At 41.5% G+C, this 22,913-nt stretch overlaps 1 protein-coding gene across 2 annotated transcripts; it reads left to right on the forward strand.

The window, feature by feature from the left end:
- The first annotated feature begins 5,235 nt into the window (after nucleotides 1–5,235).
- Nucleotides 5,236–22,064, forward strand: LOC115183718 (globoside alpha-1,3-N-acetylgalactosaminyltransferase 1-like). 2 transcript variants are annotated; one of them, XM_029744790.1, is made up of 8 exons: nucleotides 5,236–5,584; nucleotides 6,394–6,432; nucleotides 6,516–6,575; nucleotides 12,152–12,205; nucleotides 17,176–17,208; nucleotides 17,975–18,109; nucleotides 18,231–18,239; nucleotides 21,121–22,064. In XM_029744790.1, the coding sequence occupies exons 1-8, from the start codon at nucleotides 5,517–5,519 to the stop codon at nucleotides 21,809–21,811; spliced, it is 1,089 nt and encodes a 362-aa protein (XP_029600650.1). In that variant the 5' UTR covers nucleotides 5,236–5,516; the 3' UTR covers nucleotides 21,812–22,064. The 2 variants fall into 2 exon arrangements, with proteins under 2 accessions (XP_029600650.1, XP_029600651.1); XM_029744791.1 differs by lacking the exon at nucleotides 18,231–18,239 and having other exon boundaries at nucleotides 5,296–5,584.
- The last annotated feature ends 849 nt before the right edge of the window (nucleotides 22,065–22,913 follow it).

The following is a 22,913-nucleotide window of genomic DNA, read 5'->3' on the forward strand; positions in this document are numbered from 1 at the left end:
CTTGATCCACCAACCTTTCGGTTACTGGCCCAACACTCTAACCACTAGGTTACCTGCCGCCCAACTTTAGCCAGTTAGCCTGGGTGCTTGGTTGGGACAAGCATGCATTGGCAGGCAAGCAGCAGAAGGACGAGGAGGCTACAATTCCCCGTTGCTTATCAGTGCAGGTTTGACGACCAACTCGCTGAAACAGTTTGAGAGGGTTTATCTAATGTTCCTCCATTAGATTTGAGATAATCTTGCTCTGACTAGCATTAGTTGTTGATCTTGTTGTCGATGTGCATATAGGAAAAGAGCCTACCTTGTCATGATTGTTTGATCAACAGGACTATAAAAGTTCCCAAATGTAAGAGGACTCCCATGGTATTTACATATTTACAGAAATCCATTCAGGTGTATTTTGTGGCTTTTGGTGAATGTGTTCTATTGATCTAAAGTCGCTCTGTTGCTACTTCCTGTTAACACACAGTCCAGTTCAAAGTGAATGATGACAGGCCCTACTTCCTGTTAACACAGTCCAGTTCATAGTGAATGATGACAGGCCCTACTTCCTGTTAACACAGTCCAGTTCATAGTGAATGATGACAGGCCCTACTGCCTGTAAACACAGTCCAGTTCATAGTGAATGATGCCAGGCCTCTGTGCAAATGGCATGTTTGTATATAGTCCTACTGTAGTTCTGATTGGCTATGGTGCACCAGTCTGCGTAGACTCTGGTCCTGGACAAGAAAGATGGTTTATTTACTGCAGTGTCTATTAAATTGTCCAAACGCAAGGCCACTTTCCCACTCTATATTGCTATAGAATTTTCACAAATGACTTACTATACATAATTCCCAAACATTCTATGAATTTATGAAAACGTGAAAATTACCAAATCTAAGTGCTCGCTTGTCAGAAATTCCTGGGTTGTAAATGAACAGATTTTAATATGATTTCATGTTTCTAAAACGCAGTCAGTTCCACTTTAAACCCAGGAAACAGCCATTCAATTTGACATTCACCAGCTTTTCAAGCTTAATAATGTCAAAATATATTTGGGAATTAGCTACCAAAGAATGGAGTTTCTCTGAGCAACTATCATCATTACTGCCGTCACGACCTTTATGTACTTCCAAATAAGGTCTGAATAAAAAGATGCAAACAACTGAAAAAATGCCTTGTCTGGAAAGAATCTATATTACGTTCTGGGTAGAGCAGGTGGAATATTATTACGTTCTGGGTAGAGCAGGTGGAATATTATTACGTTCTGGGTAGAGCAGGTGGAATATTATTACGTTCTGGGTAGAGCAGGTGGAATATTATTACGTTCTGGGTAGAGCAGGTGGAATATTATTACGTTCTGGGTAGGGCAGGTGGAATATTATTACGTTCTGGGTAGAGCAGGTGGAATATTATTACGTTCTGGGTAGAGCAGGTGGAATATTATTACGTTCTGGGTAGAGCAGGTGGAATATTATTACGTTCTGGGTAGAGCAGGTGGAATATTATTACGTTCTGGGTAGGGCAGGTGGAATATTATTACGTTCTGGGTAGAGCAGGTGGAATATTATTATGTTCTGGGTAGAGCAGGTGGAATATTATTACGTTCTGGGTAGGGCAGGTGGAATATTATTACGTTCTGGGTAGAGCAGGTGGAATATTATTACGTTCTGGGTAGGGCAGGTGGAATATTATTACGTTTTGGGTAGAGCAGGTGAATTAACCGATTAGATTTTATGTTCCTACACTGTTGTAGGTGATAAAACTGAGATCTTCTTTAATTACGAGATGCTCATGCCTCTGCTCTACCATTGGGAATCGTTGTCACAAAGGCGACAAGCTTAGGTCCAATATAAGCCAATAGAAACGATATCTGGCCATCCAGAAATACGACAATACAGATTTATTTCCCCATTGAAGCGAGCTTGTGGTTTTCGTGACGTTGTCAACTAACCCTAACTATTTGACCAATGTTTGCTGCTCCTCTTTCCTCTTGTATTTCAGCTAGCTATGGCCAGCCTGTCCAACTACGCTGTGCGTATGATACGTCTCAGCGCACATATGTGATAAAGGAATTTATAAGTTTAAAGATAATGACTAAAGTATTCCACCCTGAAACCATATAACTGTCGTGTAAATGTATGTGAGACTGTTTCTGCTTGGAATAGATTAGCACGTTGTGAGAAAAGTGCCCAAAGGTGGCAGGAACTAAAATATTTATTGATTATTATGTCCACGATAATACATTTAACATAACCCCAATGATAGGTTTCAGTCCGTGAATGTAGGACTTGTAAGATGTGTTGTTTTTGACTATGTCCCCCCCTGGTGTGCACTCAGAATGGTGTGTCGTAGGCTCAAAGGAGAGATGAGCAGATGCAGCCCTTGTACACTGAACAAAAATATAAACGCAACATGTAAGGTGTTGGTTCCATGAGCTGAAATAAAAGATCCCAGAAATGTTCCATACGCACAAAAAGCTACCTCCGCCTTTGTGCAAGGAGGAGCAGGAGGAGCACTGCAAGAGCCCTGCAAAATGACCTCCAGCAGGCCACAAATGTGCACGTGTCTGCTCAAACGGTCAGAAACAGACTCCATGAGGGTGGTATGAGGGCCCGACGTCCACAGGTGGGGGTTGTGCTTACAGCCCAACACCGTGCAGGACGTTTGGCATTTGTCAGAGAACACCAAGATTGGCAAATTAGCCGCTGGCGCCCTGTGCTCTTCACCGATGAAAGCAGGTTCACACTGAGCACGTGACAGACGTGACAGAGTCTGGAGACGCCGTGGAGAACTTTCTGCTGCCTGCAACATCCTCCGCATGACCTGTTTGGCGGTGGGTCAGTCATGGTGTGGGGTGGCATTTTTTGGGGGGCCGCACAGCCCTCCATGTGCTCGCCAGAGGTAGCCTGACTGCCATTAGGTACCGAGATTAAATCCTCAGACCCCTTGTGAGACCATATGCTAGTGCGGTTGGCCCTGGGTTCCTCCTAATGCAAGACAATGCTAGACCTCATGTGGCTGGAGTGTGTCAGCAGTTCCTGCAAGAGGAAGGCATTGATGCTATGGACTGGCCTGCCCGTTCCCCAGACCAGAATCCAATTGAGCACATCTGGGACATCATGTCTTGCTACATCCACCAACGCTACGTTGCACCACAGACTGTCCAGGAGTTGGCGGATGCTTTAGTCCAGGTCTGGGAGGAGATCCCTCAGGAGACCATCCGCCACCTCATCAGGAGCATGTCCAGGCGTTGTAGGGAGGTCATACAGGCACGTGGAGGCCACACACACTACTGAGCCTCATTTTGACTTGTTTTAAGGACATTACATCAAAGTTGGATCAGCCTGTAGTGTGGTTTTCCACTTTAATTTTGAGTGTGACTCCAAATCCAGACCTCCATGGGTTGATAAATTGGATTTCCATTGATTATTTTTGTGATTTTGTTGTCAGCACATTCAACTATGTAAAGAAAAAAGTATTTAATAAGATTATTTCATTCATTCAGATCTAGGATGTGTTATTTAGTGTTCCCTTTATTTTTTTGAACAGTATACTTCCCAAATGCACTGTACTGCTCTGTTCTGTGCTAGCTCTGGTCCTGGGCAAAGCTAGCTAGGTTTGGCTCACACTAGCTCTGGTCCTGGGCATAGCTAGCTGGGTCTGGCTCACACTAGCTCTGGTCCTGTGCATCGCTATCAAGGTTTGGCTCACACTAGCTCTGGTCCTGGGCGTAGCTAGCTGGGTCTGGCTCGCACTAGCTCTGGTCCTGGGCGTAGCTAGCTGGGTCTGGCTCGCACTAGCTCTGGTCCTGGGCGTAGCTATCTAGGTCTGGCTCACACTAGCTCTGGTCTGCGCAATAAATTATAACTACATAAATGTGCATAAATCAGCATATATTACCTACCAACAATAATTGCAACTCTTGAACTGTTCACGTTAGATACACCAAAACAACGTTCACAGGTTCAGGCTATCCTAACTTTAAATTCTTTAAAACTTGTATCAAACATAACTACATTACCAATCAAGTTTGGACACACCTACTCAAATCAAATCAAAACCTAGGAAAAAAACAAGAGAGGAACCAGGCTATGAGGGGTGGCCAGTCTTCTTCTGGCTGTATGAATGAATGTATACTCATTCAAGGGTTTTTCCCCTGTCAAGAGTGAGCAAAGCTGTCATCAAGGCAAACTACTGGTGGCTAAGGTGGCTACTTTGAAGAATCTCAAATAAAAAATATATTTTGATTTGTTTAATTACTACATGATTCCATATGTGTTATTTCATAGTTTTGATGTCTTCACTATTATTCTACAAAGAAGATAATAGTAAAAAAAAAAAATGTACCTGGAATGAGTAGGTCTGTCCAAATGTTTTGACTGGTACTGTATATGTGCATACATTTCCATGAAATAACTCAGCAGCAGGAAGTCTTAAACTGTTCAAGCTAGAAACACCGAAACAGCTTTCATATGTTCCGGCTATTTTAACTTTTCATCTACCTACTTTTTCAACTATAGCCAGTCACCAGAATTACTACTGCAGACACTAATACTACTATAATGTTAATCTACCTACCTTTTCAACTATAACCAGTCACCAGCATTAATACTGCAGACACAAAACCAAACATACTTAAATCTGCTTCGCTTTAAATAGTTATTTAAAACATTTTAAAAACTTCTACCATTACCACGAAATACTTTTAGAGTTAAAGCAAGTCTCATAAATTGTACTTCATGTACATTTTACCATCTATTTATTATTATTATTATTATTATTATTATTACTGCTGTTGAACAAATGTCCAAAAGGTTTTGTCTTTGAGAAGTTAGGAGGGATGTGATGTTCATGTTAAATGGGTGTCTGTCCCTTTAAGAGCCCCTGAGACTGGGTTAAGGGAGAGATCACCAGATAGAGAAACCTGTATTTGCAAACAAAGGACAGAATGTACATTTGATATCTGACTTTTTAACTTACAACAAATAACTTTAACTAGGACCTAAGTTCTCGCCAAGGATTTACTTACTGTTGAAAGAGTTATTTAATATTACACTTGTTGCCAATCCATGGGAGTGTCTGCTAAATGACTACATTGTAATGTAAATTTAGTGCTATGTATATTATGTAGGTTATGTATTTGTTGTTGTTTCCTGTTTGGTCCCCGAGAAGAGTAGATCATTAGGAATCCTAATTTAAGCTAAATATGAGGCCTTATTTTACCTTATTTGACCTTATTTGGTCATATTTGACTCTACTTTCTTATTTGGATGGACACTACATGTACAACTGGTTAGGGTTGGTTGGTAAAGGACTCTATTTTCAGGTTATTTCTGGTTTGGGTGTGGGTTACCGTGGTGATGTGTGTATATGTCCATGGAGGTACAGTTCAAAGGGCTGAGGCTCCTCCTCCTCATTTGACTAGGCGTGCTGATTAGATCCACTAGTTTCATTTGAGATATCTTCATTTGATTGGACATTGCTTCTAGTGTAGGATAAACTAAATATTTGCTGACACTATTGGAAGAACAATGCGTTTCAGTTCAAATGCAAAGCAGTTTGTTCTCCTTATCATTGTTGGAATCTTCTTGCTTCTGGGGTATGTGTTTTTCTATATTTTATGTAATTACTATGCATGTACTATGTGTGTATGTAAATGGTGTTATTTTGGAACAGCTAAATCTGTACTAAATAAATTGAAGTTGAATTAAAGTGATGTTATAGTACAATTTCATGTAAAGTATACTGACCCACCTGAAAGTGTTTGTAATACCCACCTTAAACTGTACTTGAAAGATTTTATTTGAGTGTTCTCTATATACATTCGGTGAATTTGTAGTGGCACTGAAAGATAATTGCAAATAGTAATGTCGCTAGCATATCCCATGTACACTAAAGGTGCACTTTATCTAGCTTTGGTGTACTATGTCAGTATACTTTTCATGATTGTATTTTTATATACTATGCATGTATTTAATGTTACTTAAATGGTGTTACTTTGGGACACCTACATTTAAAGTAGAATTCAAGTAGTGTTTTTGTACTATTTCATGTCAACTAAGTGTACTTTGCGTGCTAATTTGTCCCACCTTAAAGTATACTTGCAATACCCACCTTATAGAGGATCTGAACCAGAAAAACAACTTCACTGGTTGAAATCATCCTGTGGCATCAATATTAGTCAAACATTGATTCAAGGGCCAAAGTTGACTACAAAGTGTAAATAGCATAATTCTGGTCTTAATAAAGATAGTATCTTCCAAAGATTTGCAATATTTAGGGAAAACTATGATGTTCCTAAATCCTTGGATAATGTCAGTCTCTGTAATAGCGTGTGGTTTCATAGCATAGTGGGCTGAAAGGGTTTCCATGACAGACTTGAACTGATTCTCTCCTCTCTCCCCAAAGGTATGTGGTCTTCAACCACTTCAATGAAAGGCAAAACATGTAAGCTCAAGTTTCTGTTAATTTATTACACCCTAATGAAGCTATAATGTGATATGGATTTTCTGATTGATTCTTATTCACAGGGTTTGGTTTGACACTTCCAAAATACATATCCCAGTTGATGAGGACCAGAGGAACACCTGGTTAGTTGATATAAACTGAGAAATTCTCGCAACAAGTCATGGTACTTGATACTTTTAATAAACACTCCTTTCTATTTCCTTAATGTTACCCGTTAGATCATTTTCAGAGATGACATCACTTCTATGGGCTAGGTGGGACGGTAGCGTCCCACCTGCGGGACACAGCCAGTGAAATATCAGGGCGGCAAATTGAAAAACAACAAAATGTCATAATTCAGCTTTCTCAAACATACGACTATTTTAAACCATTTTAAAGATACACGTCTCCTTGATGTAACCACATTATCCGATTTCAAAAAGGCTTTACAGCGAAAGAAAAACATTAGATTATGTTAGGAGAGTACATAGACAAAAATAATCACAGCCATTTTCCAAGCAAGGACATGTGTCAATAAAACCCAAAACACAGCGAAATGAAGCACTAACCTTTGACGATCTTCATCAGATGACACTCCTAGGACATTATGTTACACAATACATGTATGTTTTGTTCCATAAAGTTCATATTTATATCCAAAAACAGCATTTTACATTGGCGCGTGACGTTCAGAAAATATTTCGCCTCCAATACTGCCGGTGAATCAGCACAGCAATTTACAAAAATTCTCATCATAAACGTTGATAAAATATTAAACTGTTATTCAAAGAATTATAGATGAACATCTCCTTTATGCAACCGCTGTGACAGATTTCAAAAAGGCTTCACGGGGAAAGCACACTTTGCAATAATCTGAGTACGGCGCTCAGAAAACAACAGCAGGCAATACAGATGCCCGCCATTTTGGAGTCATTTAAAATCATAAATAGCATTAGAAATATTCACTTACCTTTGATGATCTTCATCAGAAGGCACTTCCAGCAATCCCAGGTCCACAATAAAGGGTTAGGGTTACACAATAAATGTTGTTTTGTTCGATAAAGTCCATAATTTATGTCCAAATAACTCCTTGTTGTTTGTGCGTTCAGTAAGCTACTCCAAATGTAGGAAGCGCACCGAAAATTTCACGACAAAAAGTTATATTTACGTTCGTCGAAACATGTCAAACGTTGTAAAACATCAATCTTTAGGGCCTTTTTAACTTAGAACTTCAATAATATTCCAACCGGACGATTCCAGTGTCTTGAAAAACGTTTTGGAACACAGCTACCTCCTCACGTGAATGCGCGTAATTGTGGCCTGTCATTCTCTCGGTCATCAGACTCCAGGAGGTCTTGATCGCTCTCTGTTGACTGCAAAAGCCTGAAACACGTTCTAAAGACTGTTGACATATAGTGGAAGCCTTAGTAAGTGCAAATTGAACCCTAAGTCACTGTATACTGAATAGGCCCAGTCTTGAAAAACTACAATCCACTTCCTGGTTGGATTTTTCTCAAGTTTTTGCCTGCCATATGAGTTCTGTTATACTCACAGACACCATTCAAACAGTTTTAGAAACTTCAGAGTGTTTTCTATCCAAATCTACTAATAATATGCATATTCTAGTCTCTGAGCCAGAGTAGTGACCTGTTTAAATTGGGTACGTTTTTCATCCGGCCGTGAAAATACTGCCCCCTAGCCCACACAGGATAACAGAGATGTACTGTACACAGTTACTAATGGTGAGCACCAATAAGGATGTGAACAAGACACATTGTGATATTGGTTCATTGTTGCTGTTACCCTACACCAGTCCTTCTCAAATAGTGGGGCGCGCCCCCCTGGGGGGGCTCGGAGCGATGCCAGGGGGGGCGTGTGACCCCGGGGAACATGCTTTTTCTTGCAGCGGGGAGTAGTTTTTTTTTTTTTTACCGAACAAGAGCACACAGCACAGAGCAGGAGATATGAAGTGCAGATAACAAACCCTTAAGAGACACCATGGAAACATATTTAACAGGGATGAAAAGAAAGGCGGAGAGAGACGGCGATAATGAGACAAACGTAAGTCTCCCGAAAGCTAAGACGAGGAAATATGACGAAGCGTATGTAGCGCTTGGCTTCACTGTGACTACGGTGGGAGACGAGGAAAGACCGGTATGTTTACTGTGTCTAAAAATGTTGGCAGCGGACAGCATGAAGACAAATAAATTAAGGCGTCACTTAAAGACATTACACCCCAATCACGCTGATAAGCCGCTTGAGTTTTTTCAGCGAAAACGTGCCGAATATTGTCAACAATCGTCCCGCTTTGTGAATGCTACTTCAGTAAACCAGCGAGCACTGTTAGCATCATATAAGGTGGCGAACCAAACTGCTCAGTGCAAAAAACCCCACTGCATAGCAGAGGAGCTGATACTGCCTGCAGCATTAGACATGGTCTCTGTCATGCTGGACGACGCAAGTGCTGCAAAAATAAAAACTGAGGACCAGTTTATTGATATGACGTCTGACTCCACATTGAGACTGAGGTTCACATCACAGCGACTGAGTGAATTCTGGCTGAGTGTAGAGAGGCAGTATCCACTCTTAGGGCAGAGGGGCATTCTTCTTCCTTTTGCAACATCTTATCTTTGTGAGACTGGCTTCTCTGCTGTTGCTGCACTGAAGACCAAGTACAGGTACCAGCTAAACATTGAGCAGGAGCTGAGAGTTGCAGTATCATGTATCATAATTCAAACCCCACTTCGAAAAGCTGTGCTCTGCAAAACGTGCTCATTGTAGCCATTAATCCTGACTTCCTCATTTTGATTTAAAAAAAATCAGCACAAATTGTTTTATTCATTTTTGTTTTATAGGTCAAAATGTTTCATATATTGTGCTCCTGAGTTAATGTTGCTGATCAATTTGAATTTATTATTATTTATTGATATTTTATTTTTCAGTATCAAATGGTCAAAAAATGTTTACAGGGTAAATAAGGGTTGAATTTTTTTTTACATTTCAGGCAAATTGATGCACTTGAAGTCTTTTCTGTTACAAACTAAAAAAAACAATGTTAATAAAGTTATTCTTTGTTGTAAGTTGATCTATATTTTTTTCTTTTTTCTTTTTCTTTAATGTTAATAAGGATACAATATTATGCAGAGGTGTACTTATAACAATTTTATAGACAAATTATACTATTTACAGTCGCGGCGGAGAGTTGGGGGGGCACGAAATGTTTACTTCTTCCTAGGGGGGCGTAACAGAAAATAATTGAGAAGCACTGCCCTACACTATTATGAAAAAGAGCATACATGACTGTTCCTGGAGGAACAAAACCATCTCATAGTCCTTCAACGTAGCATACTTAACGGCCTGCTGATGGGCCATCAACAAGCTTCCCATTGCTTTCAAACTGGTTCAGAGGTTCAACTGGATGAAACCAACAGATTATAGTCCCACTAAGAGCAAACCAACAACCATTAGCTTTGGTTCCAACAAACCCAGACCATCGGTAATTCCCAACCCCATGACCCAACTAGCAATTTGGATCAGTCTGTTGTTATCACAATGGCATGCATAAAAAGGGGCATTTTCTTACAGTTTGTTTGCTATAGTGAAATCAAGGTTTGATTATTTGTTCCATAGTATTTTTCCCATTTGGTTTGGTTGTTTTCACATTGTGAAAAAATGGTTTAACAAACTACAATACTCAATCAAAACCATATGTGTGTATCGGACATCACACTACTTGCTTAGTGAGTACCAGTTCTTCCTGACTTGGCTCACACTTGGAGCCTGTTGGACATACTACCAAATTCTTTAAAACAACGTTGGAGGCGGCTTATGGTAGAGAAATGAACATTCAATTCTCTGGCAGTAGCTCTGGTGGACAGTCAGCATGCCAATTGCACACTCCCTCAAAACATGAGACATCTGTAGCATTGTGTTGTGTGACAAAACTACACATTTTAGAGTGGCCTTTTATTGTCCCCAGCAGAAGGTGCACCTGTGTAATGATCTTTAATCAGCTTCTTGATATGACAAACCTGTCAGGTGGATGGATATCTTGGCAAATGAGAAATGCTCACCAACAGGGATGTAAACACATTTGTGCACAACATTTGAGAGAAATAACATTTCGGAGATTTTTTATTTCAGCTCATGAAACATGGGACCGACACTTCACATGTTGCGTTTACACACTGAGTGTACAAAACATTAAGGACACTGTGTCTTTCCATGACATAAACTGACAGGTGAATCCAGATGAAAGCTATGATCCCTTACTGATGTCACTTACTAAATCCACTTCAATCAGTGTAGATGAAAGGGGAGGAGACAGGTTAAAGAAGGATTTATAAAACTCGAGAGAATTGAGACATGGATTGCATATGTTTGCCATTCAAAGGGTGAATGGAAAAAACAAAAGATTTAAGTGTCTTTGAACGGGGTTTGGTAGTAGGTGAGAGGCTCACCGGTTTGTGTCAAGAATTGCAACGTTGCTGGGTTTTTCATGCTCAACAGTTTCCAATGTGTATTAAGGTTAAAGCATCATGTATTGGTTGTCTCATTGTGTCTGTGAGTAGGCTATCCATGAACTATCCATTAACAACTATGTTTGTTGAAATAAAGTTATGCCGACAGAAGATTCCCAGTTGTCCTGATGGGAAATCAGCATGCAGTTGTCTGGACTTCACAAAGCCATGGAAGTGAACAGACAATGAAACATTAACAAAGTTGCAATGTTATTCCCAATTGATTGGCTGAGTTGCTGAAAACATCGGACTCTTCTTCCTGGTGGCAAAACAAATTAACCTTCTGCACGTGTGTGGGATTCTCTACTTTATAATATTTTTCTCCCTCTCCTGCCGCTTCCCCCTCCTGTGTGTGTGTGTGTGTGTGTGTGTGTGTGTGTGTGTGTGTGTGTGTGTGTGTGTGTGTGTGTGTGTGTGTGTGTGTGTGTGTGTGAAGTTGGGAGAGTTAGTTAAGTGTTCAGGATGGATTTAGTTTTTTAATCATCTTTAGATACAATGTTATAACTATTATAATTCTCATAAAGGCTGCTATTCTATTTGGAATTTAAATAAAAAAACATAGAGGAAATTGTTTGTCCAGAACACAACAGTCTTTGATCCGTTCTCAGCTTGCATGTCTCACAGCATCTGTAACATCAATGGTTTTTAGCTCTATGGAAGAGGCATCGGATTCGCTAGCACACTCTCAGGTTATTCATAAAACCAATATGATGTATAAATTAGTTATTCATAAAACCAATATGATGTATATATTGGTTATTCATAAAGCCAATATGATGTATAAATTGGTTATTCATAAAGCCAATATGATGTATAAATTAGTTATTCATAAAACCAATATGATGTATAAATTGGTTATTCATAAAGCCAATATGATGTATAAATTAGTTATTCATAAAACCAATATGATGTATAAATTGGTTATTCATAAAACCAATATGATGTATAAATTAGTTATTCATAAAACCAATATGATGTATAAATTGGTTATTCATAAAACCAATATGATGTATAAATTGGTTATTCATAAAATCGATATGACATTAATATCAGTTTGAAAAAAATGCAACTGACATCGATATAGAGTTTCCATATCGGTGCCCATCACTAAGAGCTACACAGATACTGTATGTGTATTATGTATACTGTACAGCCATAGCTGTCATTAATCATTGTACTATGTCTTTCTATTCATACAGCCTGAGTAAGCCCATATTGAGGAGCAGAGTACAGAACATCGTCTCTCCAGAAAGGTGCGTATCAGTATTTTACTGTACCATCCATTAACCATTTGGCTGGCTAGCCAAACTCCATGCTCCTGGCCAAACTCTACGCCACGCCCATGGACGTTAGTTTCTTCACCGCAATGAATCTGGCTCTGAGTACATCAGCAACAATTTCTAGAACAAAACAATTAGTGGAATTTTAATGTAGTTTTTTTATCCACATGGATGAAAATCTCTTGCACATTTAAACATAATGATATCCTCTGATGCTGCAGACATCTGATTTGTAAGAATATTTATGTGATGGAAATTGTCTGATAAGCAATGATACATCACAAACACAATCTATTCTCATTGTGGTCGGTGAAGATCATGTCAGCCACTTAGTCCTGATCAAAGTCTTACTAACGCTACATGACTATCTGTTACCAGCATGTAAATAGATCACTCTAAAAGTGTTGGGGGTAAAGTTGAAGCGGGTATGGGGTTGGGGGGGATTAGATACTTTTTGGAAATGTATTTTCACTCATTGGGGTACAGTAGATCCCACTTCTCCCACAACACAAGGATACAGGCCAACTACAAATACCAGCTCCACCCAGCAACTGCCAGCCCAGACCCAACCCCTTCCCCAAACACAAGGACACAGACAAACAGTTAACTATTCCACCAGACCAGCCATCAAACCGCAGACTCCAATCTCAAGCAGACGAAATCCATTTATCAACAGACAACATGCAAAAAAATCCTCTAGATCACCGCTATTCTACACACAGAGACACATACAAAGCTCTTCCTCACCTTGCATTTGGCAAATCTGGCCATAACACCATCCTCTTAATTTCTGTTTACAAGCAAAAACTCAAATAGGATGTACCAGCGATACGGAAGTTGTCCATAGCTGACAGTAAGTTTCAGGACTGTTTTGCACCGATTGGATTATGCATCGACAACGTCGTCCCAACAGTGACCGTACGTACATATCCTAAACAACAGTCATGGATTAAAGGCAACATCTGCACTAAGCTAAAGGCTAGAGCTACCGCTTTCAAAGAGTGGGACACTAATCCGGAAATCTCACAAAGCCCTCAGACGAACCATCAAACAGGCAAAGCATCAATACAGGATTAAGATTGAATCCTACTACACCGGCTCTGTTGCTCGTCAGATGTGGCAGGGCTTGGAAACTATTACGGATTACGAAGGGAAACCCAGACGCAAGCTGCACCAGTGACGCGAGCCTAACAACCAAGCTAAATGCCTTCTATGCTCGCTTCGAGGCAAGCAACACTGAACCATGAATGAGAGCACCAGCTGTTACGGACAACTGTGTGATTACACTCTCCATAGCCAATGTGAGTAAGACCTTGAAACAGGTTAACATTCACAAGGCTGCAGGACCGGGATGGATTACCACGACGTGTACTCAGAGCATGCGCTGACCAGCTGGCAAGTATCTTCACTGACATTTTCAACCTCTCCATGGCCCAGTCTGTAATGTCCAGATGTTTCAAGCAGACCACCATAATCCCCGTACCCAAGAACGCCAAGTTAAGCCGTCTGTCGTTCTGCCCCTGAGCAAGGCAGTTAACTCACTGTTCCCCGGGTGCCGATGATGTGGATGTTGAGTAAGGCAGCCCCCGCACCTCTCGGATTCAGAGGGGTTGGGTTACATGCGGAAGACACATTTCAGTTGAATGCATTCAGTTGTACAACCGACTAAGTATCCCCTTTTCCTTCTAAATGACTATTGCACCGTAGCACTCACATTTGTGTCCATGAAATCGTTTGAAAGGCTGGTCATGGCTCAGATCAACACCATCATCCCAGACACCCTGGACCCACTCCAATTCGCATACTGTCCCAACAGATCCATATATGACGCAATCTCTATTGTACTCCACACTGCCCTTTCCCACCTGGACAAAAGGAACACCTATGTGAGAATGCTGTTCAATGACTACAGCTCAGTGTTTAACACCATAGTGCCCTCCAAGCTCCTCACTAATCTAAGGACCCTGGGAATAAACACCACCCTCTGAAATCGACCACTGGACTTCCTGAAGGGCCGCACCCAGGTTGTGAGGTTTGGCAAAAACAAATCCGCCATGCTGAGCCTCAACACGGGGGCCCCTCAGGGGTGTGTGCTTAGCCTTCTCCTGTTCTCCCTGTTCACCCAGGACTGCGTGGCTGCACATGACTCCAACACCATCATTAAGTTTGCCAATGACACGGCGGTGATCACTGACGACGACGAGACAGCTTAGAGAAACCTGGCAGTTTGGTGCCAGGACAAAAACCTCTCCCTCAACATCAGCAAGACAAAGGAGCTGATTGTGGATTACAGGAAACTGAGGGTTGAGATGAACTGGTTGAGAGGGGAGTGGTGCCAGTGCCCGCGGTGAGGGTAGTGGAAGAGGACTGGGGTCTTTGTGGAGTGATGGAGGTTGAACCTTCAGTACAGGCAGCATTAGAGACAGCAGTGGGGGGGGAATCCTCATCTTCTCTGTGGGGAATAACATAAATGAATATAAAGGGATCAATATTGCTGTAAGATCATTACAGTTGACACATTTTACAAATCTACATTACTGTAATGCAAAATAAATACACCAAAAAATAACACTTTGTTACAAATTCCCTGCTGGTGACATTAAGCACATCATCTCACAGCCCTCTCTCAGAAACAAACTCTGTAAATGTCGTAACTCCTTCAGTGAGCTCCCTTCCCATACTGGACGTAGCAGGTCAAGGGCATTGTAAACTGGCCCTTCACAACTGGCCAGGTGAGAGACAGCAGCAGCAAGATCAACTCTGTCCACAAAGCATCTCAGATTAGGAGATAGGAGCAGTTTTCCACCATAATGAATACAATTATTTGGACAATGTCTGGACACACACACACACACACACACACACACACACACACACACACAATGCAAACAATGCAAACAATTGGACACAGAGACAAAGGAGCCACAAGAGGAATGGCTTCCCAGTTGAAAACTAATTTCAAATATTGCACCAACATGACACAGTTACATAGGCCTATACTAGTATGTAGGCCATACATACAGTCCAAAATACAAAAAAGCAGACCACAACTACAAGAAAATGACCATTACTGTCCAAAAGAGTAAAGGCAGATTTGGTGGCACGCTGCTGAGATTCATTATTCTCTTATCTTTGAAGTTCAGTCCAATCCTCTCTCTCCTCCCTCTGGAAGCATGCAGTGGGACTGTCAGGAGGGATGGGATGACAACGGGCCAAAAGACTAAAGACATACTGGGAAGAAATGTACGAGTTAAATTAATTAACTTGTCAAATTAAAAGATTTGAATGTAGCTTTAGAGTACCAGTTTGGACACACCTACTCATTCCAGGATTTGTCTTTATTTTTACTATTTTCTACATTGTAGAATAATAGTGAAGACATCACAACTATGAAATAACACATATGGAATCAGTTAAGAACAAATTATTATTTACAAGGACAGCCTACTCCTTCTTCCCCGTCAGGGAATTGAACCCCGGTTTCCTGTCCGCACTACACAGGGATTCTTTAGCTAAATAGCCCAGTACTGAACTGCCGACCGTCACGTTGTACAGCGCCACATTTTCCGTTCCATCCTAACAGAAACCCAGAGGTTTTTTCATTTTTCATGGAATAGAAAACACCGTAATATTAATCAAATGAATTACTAGTCAAAAGTTACCAACCCCAAATCAGTCCTCCACAAACATTTCATCGTTTAATCGTCAAATGATTATAAATGAAGTGGCACACGCCGTAGTGCAGACTTTTGGTCTTCCACCAAAACCAATACCAAACCAATCAGGTGGTTGTTTTCGAAGCTTTGGACGTCATTGAACACATGTTTACGATAAAGCGATACAAGCATCGGCACACTGCTTCAAAATAAACTGCTTAGCGATTTCGATGCAGGTTTAACGGTCGTCGTATGAAAGGGACCAAGGTGCAGCTGGTTGAGTGCTCATGTTAACTTTTAATATAGAACACTGAAAACCAGCCCCACATACCAGACTGGAGACGTCGGACACGTCGGACACTCTGGACGGGGCACTGTCGTCGGAAGCTCTGGACGGGGCACTGTCGTCGGAAGCTCTGGACGGGGTACTGTCGTCGGACACTCTGGACGGGGCACTGTCGTCGGACACTCTGGACGGGGCACTGTCGTCGGACACTCTGGACGGGGCACTGTCGTCGGAAGCTCTGGACGGGGTACTGTCGTCGGACACTCTGGACGGGGCACTGTCGTCGGAAGCTCTGGACGGGGTACTGTCGTCGGACACTCTGGACGGGGCACTGTCGTCGGAAGCTCTGGACGGGGCACTGTCGTCGGAAGCTCTGGACGGGGTACTGTCGTCGGACACTCTGGACGGGGCACTGTCGTCGGAAGCTCTGGACGGGGTACTGTCGTCGGACACTCTGGACGGGGCACTGTCGTCGGAAGCTCTGGACGGGTACTGCCACAGAGCTCCAGTATCAAACGTAACATCACTACCTGACATTTCATCATTTAACATTGTTTAAAAAAAAAATGACCACAGAAAACCCCACACACAAACCTCAATCACTCTAACTTAAAGAGTCTTAACGTAACTAAATCTCACAGCCTCTGGAGAACACACCACTACCTAATTACCAACCCCCCCAAATCAGTTCTCCACAAACCTCATGTTTACATCCAAGGGTGAAACCACGTGGATTAAAAAACTACACGGAAATTACTATTATCGCAACCACCCTTATACATTTTTTTTGAAAGCAACCTAGATTAACTACTATCCTATTATTCCATTTTTTTATGAATTATTATCCAAAAAACAGATATCAAAAGGTTCTCCACAGCCCAAAAAAGGTTTCCCTTACAGTGAAGTTAAAACTCCTTTTTGGTATTAGCACCTTTTTTTGAGAGAGCAATAACATCAGCCCATATCTTCATTAAGTAATGAATTACGTTTTGTTCTCCCAGGCTATTGTACAAGCAGCCCAGTGTCTTGGTGGGGTGAGTAGTGTTGTTATCTTATGTTAGTTACTTATTACTGTTATCTTCCACATCAGCGTGTAGCCTGGTATACCACACGTATATACACCTTTTCATGGGCCTTTAATTGCAAAAATATTGAGATCATAATCAGTACAACACATTCCAGCTTGATCTGTATATCTGTAAACATTGAGATCATAATCAGTACAACACATTCCAGCTTGATCTGTATATCTGTAAACATTGAGATCATAATCAGTACAATACAGTCAGGTTTGATCTGTATATCTGTAAACATTGAGATCATAATCAGTACAACACAGTCAGGTTTGATCTGTATATCTGTAAACATTGAGATCATAATCAGTACAACACATTCCAGCTTGATCTGTATATCTGTAAACATTGAGATCATAATCAGTACAACACAGTCAGGCTTGATCTGTATATCTGTAAACATTGAGATCATAATCAGTACAATACAGTCAGGCTTGATCTGTATATCTGTAAACATTGAGATCATAATCAGTACAACACAGTCAGGCTTGATCTGTATATCTGTAAACATTGAGATCATAATCAGTACAACACATTCCAGCTTGATCTGTATATCTGTTAACATTGAGATCATAATCAGTACAACACAGTCAGGTTTGATCTGTATATGTGTAAACATTGAGATCATAATCAGTACAACACATTCCAGCTTGATCTGTATATCTGTAAACATTGAGATCATAATCAGTACCACACAGTCAGGTTTGATCTTGTTCTGTTTCTTTAGTCGTACTGATGTGGTGGCAGTCACCCCATGGTTGGCACCCATTGTCTGGGAAGGAACCTTTGACCCTGACCTCGTCGACATAATCTACAAGTCCATGAACCTCACCATAGCAACCACAGTGTTTGCCGTTGGAAAGTGAGTATCGTACAACTTTTCCCAAATATTCAAAAGGGAAGTTAAACTATCAATATTTTTACAACATTAAAACTACACTGAGTGTACAAAACATTATGAACACGTGCTTTCTCCATAACAGACTGACCAGGTGAATCCAGGTTAAAGCTACGATCCCTTATTGATGTCACTTGTTAAATCCACTTCAATCAGTGTAGACGAAGGGGAGGAGACAGGTTAAATAAGGATTGTTAAGCCTCGACACATTTGAGACATGGATTGTGTATGTGTGCCATTCCGATGGTGAATGGGCAAGACAACAAAAAAACACTCAGTGTATGAGGACATAACCAGCTAATGTCACATGGCAGGTAATACAATATCATGATGTCATGATTCACAGCTTGGCTAAGATTTGAATAACTGTACTTTGTTTATTTCCTGGTAAACTGTAATTTCTGTTCAGAAACGGTTGAGTATGTCCTATACAGTCCTATGAGAATGACCATACAGCTACAGAGGGTTTCTGGCATCAGAATCGCAGGAGCCTGATACTGCCATTGTGCACTTGAGCAAGGCACCTTAACCTGTTATGGATAGGGGGCAGTATTTTCACGGCCGGATAAAAAACGTACCCGATTTAATCTGATTATTACTCCTGCCCAGAAACTAGAATATGCATATAATTACTCGCTTTGGATAGAAAACACTCCAAAGTTTCTAAAACTGTTTGAATGGTGTCTGTGAGTATAACAGAACTCATTTGGCAGGCCAAAACCTGAGAAGATTCAAAACAGGAAGGGCCCTCTCTGACCATTTCTTTGACTTCTTGATCATCTCTAACCAAAAACAGGGGATCTCTGGCATGACGTGACATTTTCTAACGCTCCCATAGGCTCTCAGAAGGCGGCAGAAATTTGACTGGTTGCTTTGGAGCCCCAGGCTGAAAAACATTAGCGCCTTTTGTAAGTGGTCGATCAGTGGACAATGAGAATGGATGGGCGTGCACGGTGTGCACGGGCCGATCCATGTTTACTTTATCTCTCCTTGAACGTATACAGGGTTTCCCGGTCGGAATATTATCGCTTTTTTACGAGAAAAATCGCATAAAAATTGATTTTAAACAGCGGTTGACATGCTTCGAAGTACGGTAATGGAATATTTAGAATTTTTTTGTCACGATATGCCCCGTGCGCATGACCCTTATTTACCTTTTGGTTAGTGTCTTGAACGCACAAACAAAACGCCGCTATTTGGATATAACTATGGATTATTTTGAACCAAACCAACATTTGTTATTGAAGTAGAAGTCCTGGGAGTGCATTCTGACGAAGATAGCAAAGGTAATAACATTTTTCTTATAGTAAATCGGAGTTTTGTGAGGGCTAAACTTGGTGGGTGTCTAAATAGCTAGCCCGTGATGGCTGGACTATGTACTCAGAATATTGCAAAATGTGCTTTCACCGAAAAGCTATTTTAAAATCGGACATAGCGAGTGCATAGAGGAGTTCTGTATCTATAATTCTTAAAATAATTGTTATGTTTTTTGTGAACGTTTATCGTGAGTAATTTAGTAAATTCACTGGAAGTTTGCGGGGGGTATGCTAGTTCTGAACGTCACATGCTAATGTAAAAAGTTTTTTGATATAAATATGAGCTTGATTGAACAAAACATGCATGTATTGTATAACATAATGTCCTAGGATTGTCATCTGATGAAGATCATCAAAGGTTAGTGCTGCATTTAACTGTGGTTTTGTTTTTTGTGACATTATATGCTAGCTTGAAAAATGGGTGTCTGATTATTTCTGGCTGGGTACTCTGCTGACATAATCTAATGTTTTGCTTTCGTTGTAAAGCCTTTTTGAAATCGGACAGTGTGGTTAGATAAAGGACAGTCTTGTCTTTAAAATGGTGTAAAATAGTCATATGTTTGAAAAATGGAAGTTTTGGGATTTTTGAGGAGTTTGTATTTCGCGCCCCGCCCACCATTGGATAATGGAGCAGGTGTTCCGCTAGCGGAACGTCTAGATGTAAGAGGTTTTAAACCCTTATGTTATGTACAGGTAACTGACAAAATAGTGGAAAACACTAGTAAATGAGGGATACAAATATATTGAATGCAGGTGCTTCCACACAGGTGTGGTTTCTGAGTTAATTAAGCAATGAACATCCCATTATGCTAACGGTCATGTATAAAAAGGCTGGGCTGACCATTATTTCAGTCATTCTTTTTGCTACCATGGCTATGCCCCCAGATCAACAATGCCCCCATTTACAGGGCACAAGTGGTCACCTAATGGTTTGATGAGCATGAAAACGATGTAAACCATATGCCAGTCACCAGATCTCAATCCAAATGAGCCTGAGATAGTGTTTCCACCACCATCAACAAAACAGCAAATTATCCCTCCGACAGAGTTTCAGACACTTGTAGAATCTTTGCCAAAGTGCATTAGAGCTGTTCTGGTGGCCGGTGGTGGACCAAGGTGGCTGGTGGTGGCCCAATGTGGCTGGTGGTGGCCCAAGGTGGCTGGTGGTGGTGGCCCAAGGTGGCTGGTGGTGGCCCAAGGTGGCTGGTGGTGGCCCAAGGTGGCTGGTGGTAGCCCAAGGTGGCTCGTGGTGGCCCAAGGTGGCTCGTGGTGGCCCAAGGTTGCTGGTGGTGGCCCAAGGTGGCTGGTGGTGGCCCAAGGTGGCTGGTGGTGGCCCAAGGTGGCTGGTGGTGGCCCAAGGTGGCTGGTGGTGGCCAAAGGTGGCTCTTGGTGGCCCAAGGTGGCTCGTGGTGGCCCAAGGTTGCTGGTGGTGGCCCAAGGTGGCTTGTGGTGGCCCAAGGTGGCTAGTGGTGGCCCAAGGTGGCTGGTGGTGGCCCAAGGTTGCTGGTGGTGGCCCAAGGTGGCTGGTGGTGGTGGCCCAAGGTTGCTGGTGGTGGTGGCCCAAGGTTGCTGGTGGTGGCCCAACTCTCTATTAAGTACCCTTTATGTTTATGTTTCCTATATTTTGTCAGTTACCTGTGTGTCTTTAAATTCTGACAGATACGTCCGCTTTCTCCAAGATTTCCTGGAAACAGCAGAGAAGCACTTCATGGTCGACTTCAACGTGCGCTACTACGTTTTCACTGATCGTCCCGACGATGTTCCATCAGTGAACATGTCTCAGGGGAGACATTTGAGTGTGATCCAGGTCCCAGGTTCAAACAGCTGGCAGGAGATATCAGCCCGGAAGATGAAGACCATTCAGACAGCCATCGAACGTCAGATCAGCAGGGAGGCCGACTACATCTTCTGTCTGGACGTGGACAGCAAGTTCCATGCTCGCTGGGGGGCCGAGTCTCTGGGCAGGCTGGTTGCTGTGATTCACCCATGGTTTTACCAGGCGACCCGTGACCACTTCACATACGAACGGCGCCCAGCCTCGACAGCCTACATCCCCATGGATGAGGGAGACTACTACTACACCGGGGCTGTGTTCGGAGGGTTCGTGGAGGATGTGTACACACTAACAAAGGTATGTCGGAACCAGCTTGAAGAGGACGCGAGGAATTCCATCGAGGCTGCCTGGCAGGAGGAGAGTCACCTCAACAGGTACCTGCTTTACAACAAGCCCAGCAAGCTGTTGTCTCCAGAGTACCAGTGGGATGACAAGAAGACCAAAACCAAAGAGGTCAAAGTCATTCGCTTCTCTACTGTCATTAAAAACTATGCTGAAATTCGTCCCAATGTATAGGACTAGGAATTGGATATTCAACCGGCCGAAAAAAAACTTTATTGATTATGCTTAATGTTAGGTTAATTTCAGGTATTGCTTCACTGAGGTTTGGGTTAAGGTTAGGGAAAGGCATAAAATGTCACATTGGGTATACAGATGTCTGGCGCCATTCATTTTCTCTTGGTGAAATACATACACTTTGCTTTATACCCTGAGGAAGACAGCTTGGCTGTGTATTTTTCTTGAAATAAATATTTAACCGCTTTCAGAATGTTTGTGTTATTTCACTACTTGTTATATTTTCTATAGCCTAACTAAAAACAACATCTCCCCTGTTACAACGATATGCGGTGTATGAGTAACAAACCAGTGGTTTAGTGGAGAAATAGGGAATGTTGCAAGGATTCCATCTATAGATTTGTACATCAGACAAGACACAGTGGTGGACTGAATTTCCATTTAGAAAAACTTCAGCATAATGTCAAAGTGGACCTGGCATTCCAGTCCAGAAACAACCCCTAACCACAATACATATACTGTAAACTGTAAGAAAACAAAGAAAAATACCCTTTTAAAAAGGTAATATGGAGGATTCCCTTCCTTGTGTAAAAACATCCTGCCAATGTCAAGGCAAAAGGGAAAATCCTTCAATTCAAGTCATACCATCTAATCAATGTTATGTGAGGGATAATCAACGAGGGGCTATGGGTTCAATGGATAATAATGAACGACGTGGAAGGTGTGTTCAGTGACCCGCTAGAGGATTAGATTTGACAATGTAAAAACACAATACAACCACAGATGTATACAATCCATTTAAAATGATTGAAGATGACAAGTTAAAATTGAAAATACATGAAAACAAAATATATACACAAAATTATAATATGAAAACAAATAGTTTCATTAATACTACATTGAACAAAAAATATCAACTCAACATGCAACAATTTAAAAGATTTTACTGAGTTACAGTTCTTATAAGGAAACCAGTCAATGTAAATTCATTCATTAGGCCCTTATCTATGGATTCAACATGACTGGAAATACAGATCTGCATCTGTTGGTCAAAGATAACTTTAAAAAAGGTATGGGTGTGGATCAGACAGCTAGTCAGTAT

The sequence above is a fragment of the Salmo trutta genome, unplaced genomic scaffold (assembly GCF_901001165.1).
Source record: "Salmo trutta unplaced genomic scaffold, fSalTru1.1, whole genome shotgun sequence".
NCBI lineage: Eukaryota > Metazoa > Chordata > Actinopteri > Salmoniformes > Salmonidae > Salmo > Salmo trutta.